This window comes from Hoplias malabaricus, chromosome 2, assembly GCF_029633855.1.
Source record: "Hoplias malabaricus isolate fHopMal1 chromosome 2, fHopMal1.hap1, whole genome shotgun sequence".
NCBI lineage: Eukaryota > Metazoa > Chordata > Actinopteri > Characiformes > Erythrinidae > Hoplias > Hoplias malabaricus.
The window spans coordinates 73,005,961-73,009,601 of NC_089801.1; the positions used below are offsets into that span (position 1 = coordinate 73,005,961).

At 39.6% G+C, this 3,641-nt stretch overlaps 1 protein-coding gene across 1 annotated transcript; it reads left to right on the forward strand.

The window, feature by feature from the left end:
• Positions 1-200: 200 nt before the first annotated feature.
• Positions 201-2,785, forward strand: LOC136687146 (thymosin beta-11-like). Its single transcript, XM_066661418.1, has 3 exons — positions 201-347; positions 1,522-1,631; positions 1,833-2,785. The coding sequence occupies exons 2-3, from the start codon at positions 1,532-1,534 to the stop codon at positions 1,862-1,864; spliced, it is 132 nt and encodes a 43-aa protein (XP_066517515.1). The 5' UTR covers positions 201-347; positions 1,522-1,531; the 3' UTR covers positions 1,865-2,785.
• Positions 2,786-3,641: the final 856 nt, after the last annotated feature.

Here is a 3,641-nt window from a genome sequence, read left to right on the forward strand (position 1 = left end):
TGGTGTATAGACAGAATATAACAACGGCCACGAGGTGGCGAAATCTCACTCATGATAGTGCCAAACTCCAGATTTTAAATCATACCAAATAGAATAACCCCAAACTTTCCTAACAGAATAACCTAAAAGCCCGTTTGTGCTTTAATTTGTGTGATATTCTTGTCTTAATCCGGGGGTTCACAGCTTTGTCGGAGTTGGTTTCCTCGTCTGAGGGGGAAGCGGAGGGCTGTGATGTCACGACGTGATTTGCATATCGCTGTGTATAAATACTGCGCTTGCGCATTGACGCGCCACAGTGCTGCAACGGAGAGTTAACGGAGAAACTCAACGCTAACCTGTCTAAAAAGGTAAGCCTATACACAGATATACCTATATAAAACGTACATATGTAAATGTGATTGTGACGTATATCTTGATGAAATTCAAAATGTGAACATGTCTGTTCATTTGGTAATGAGCTTGTTTGTATTGCTTTTCACACATAAGAATAGTACGGTATGCATTAAGAATTATAAAGTGATATCTATTGTTTTTACAAGGGCGTGATGTCTTCATTTGCACAGTAACGGTTTCTGTCTTTCAGTTTGTCTTCTTTTGGCGCGCGTGAAAAAATCTAGGCGGTTGACATATTTCCTTTGTTGCGCCCCTTTGTACTGCAAGCGCATTATGCATGATAATTAGTCATTAAGGACATTTGTCCCGAACTTCTGCGTACGACAAATAAGGCGTAGAGTGTAATAACGGGTATTTAGACAGGAGGATGGGCTTTGGGAGGTGATTAAACCCGTTAAGACTGTGGGTTGAGATAAAGGAGGGTTGGGCGGTGGTTCCTGAACCAAGTCAAGTCTCAAATCTTTGTGCGCGCACGTGGGGGTCTCAAAAACGCGTTGATTTTTTTTTTCATATCATCACATGAACTTATTTTTTTTTCATCCCATGTACTGACCATTTTAAAAATGTTATTTTCAGTCTAAAATGCATAAACACATTTTTGCAATTATTATTTTTTAAATATATACTCTAGTCTTGAATATAAATATAGTGTTTAAATATATACTTTAGTGAAAGTGTATTTTAAATGTATCTCACGTGTCTATAAAATCCATGCCCATATTTATATATATATACACCACTATGAGGTAGCAAACCTTTTTTTTCCTCTTAGCTCATCATATTCTCAGCCCTCTGTCAGCAGCCTTTTGCGTGGGAAGTGGCATTGTTATGTAAATGTTCGCATTTTTTGGCCATTTTTCTTTTTAGGCGCCATTGAGAAAGGGTGCGGTTTTTTTTTGTTCAGTGTGGCAGTGGTCAGTGAAATCAACGGGACATGATGCAAATTGCCCCTGGCTCATGGTGAACAAAAGAGCTCGACATCGCCACAACCGCTGGCAGTTTAGAAGCTTAGAAGGAAGTAACCCTCTCTGAGTGACTGAAGTTTCTCAGACAAAAGGAGGAGGAGTATAATCACATTATTGGACATTTGTTAATATTCCCTTTTGCAATTTTATTGTCTCTGAACAGACACTCAATCATGTCTGACAAACCAAACCTTGATGAGGTCACCAGCTTCGACAAGAGCAAGCTGAAGAAGACCGAGACCCAGGAGAAAAACCCACTGCCGTCTAAAGAAAGTAAGGCCAGAGCACATATTTGAACTGTTGCATTACATAATGGTGTGGAACTTGTGCCAAAAGGCCCCACTGCCGAAGCTAATTTGATGGTGTATTGTCGCCATTATGCAAGATGCTTGCTAAGTTATGCAGAAGTGAATGGGCGTGGGCAGCAGCCGTAGTGGAATCTAATTGTTTTTTCTTCTTCCTCTTCCTTCACAGCCATCGAACAGGAGAAGCAGGCATCATCATGAAGCCCCCAAGCCGCCATCATGCACTGTGCACACCCCTTTTCCCTGCATTGCCTTCTTTTCATTCACTTCTTTTAGCTGTATAACTTTGTAACCGAAATGTTGAAAAAGAGAAAAAAATATGTTGAAACAAAGAGAGCAAACCTAAAGCTGCCATCAATGTTGGATGGAATTCGATGAAATCACCCTCCACCAACAGCCAGAAGAAGAATCACCCCGCCCCCCCCTTCTCCCACCCAGCAGTGAAAGATTGCTTCCCGCTTTCGGAGCCTAAACCTTGGATCCATCTGCTGTTGTCCATGGCGGGCTACATCGATGCTGGTTTTGCTATTGGTGTAGATACAGAAAAGGGCAAAGGACGAAGGGGGCATGGCCTTGGAATGTGGACCTGTCCAAATTTTTCAACTTTCCAACCAATCAAGGCGTGGCTTTAAGTCGACTTGTGACCAGCTCACCAATTTAAAGCATTTTTTTTTTTTTTTTTTTTTTTTTAATTGAGATTTAGGATAAAATGCACAATATTTGGTTTTTATGTTGTTAATGATTAACACCTACTTGTTAGCGCTGCTTCAGGCAAATGCTTTTTTTTTGATCAAGACAAAAGAGGAGAAGAAAAAAGGTGGGACCAACCAAGATCGGGAAACACTCCCAAGGAACGTGAGGGTTGTTTGAAATTGATTGTGACCTTTTTTTAAGTGTGTGGTTTTGGGGTAGCTTTTTGTGTTGCACCCTATCTCGGTTGTCTTATTGTATGGAGGCTATCATTTCTTGAAATGAAATTCCATGTGGTCGCTTTCAGCTGTAGATCAAAATGGATTTTTTTTCTCGAGTTTCATACAAACTCAGCAACCATGTTATTTTGCCACAAACCATTATCAATAATGGAAAACAAATGTTGTAATAAAACCTTTGTTATCAAATGTCTCTCTGCCCCATTGCTTTGTTAACTTGTTTTGTTATTCATCCATCATTTGTCAATTATCTGGGATTTAGTCTGGAACTTTTATTTGTGGAACAAACATTCAGTAGACATAATGTATAGTAACCTATTACAGCCACCATCATGAGTAGTTTGCACAGTGACGAATGGTTTAATTAGCATTAGCATTCATTCCGAACACAAAATTCAAAACATCTCAGAGTCCATTAGCTAAATATTTCAATGACAGAACATTCCAAATATATTTTCTTACTAATGTTTTCACATTTACTTTTACCTAAGTGGCTTTACTCTTCATGGAACACATTCTTGAAATCAATAAATGCTGAAAAAGCTAGCATCGGAGGCTCTGACTCAGGCTCCATAGTGGGAGGGTCTTCACAGGTGGTGACTTGGCTATCTGACTGTCCAATTAGCTTGCAGCTCTGGACAGTACATGCTGGGGGCCTCAAAGCCTACTTCCTTTGGCTGAGATTAGCATTTGCCTACAAAGCCTAATGGCATAGGCTGACTCCATTTTCCCACATTATAAGATGAGGCTCTGGCCTATATCCGAGTTCAAGTCAGTCCATTCTCCACAGTTCTATGACAAAGCAATGACCTAAAGGAAAAATCAAAGAATCAATATTCACTAATTGTCTTATAGTAGCCACATTAGCAGTAATGCTAACTACTCATACTTTACCAACATTTCAAGCATATGTGGATTTACAAAGGCTCATGTATGTGTCATAAATATGTCATAACTAACATGCATGCATGTCAAAATCTAGTTACAGGAATTTAAATAAATAATACATGAAATTTCTCTCTGGCATACTTAGTAGGCCAACAACAGTC

Bases quoted from the DNA above. Each gene is read 5' to 3' on its own strand.
- LOC136687146 (XM_066661418.1), top strand. From the start codon at position 1,532: ATGTCTGACAAACCAAACCTTGATGAGGTCACCAGCTTCGACAAGAGC. The intron at 1,632-1,832 runs GTAAGGCCAGAG...CTTCCTTCACAG, and splicing joins CCCACTGCCGTCTAAAGAAA to CCATCGAACAGGAGAAGCAG.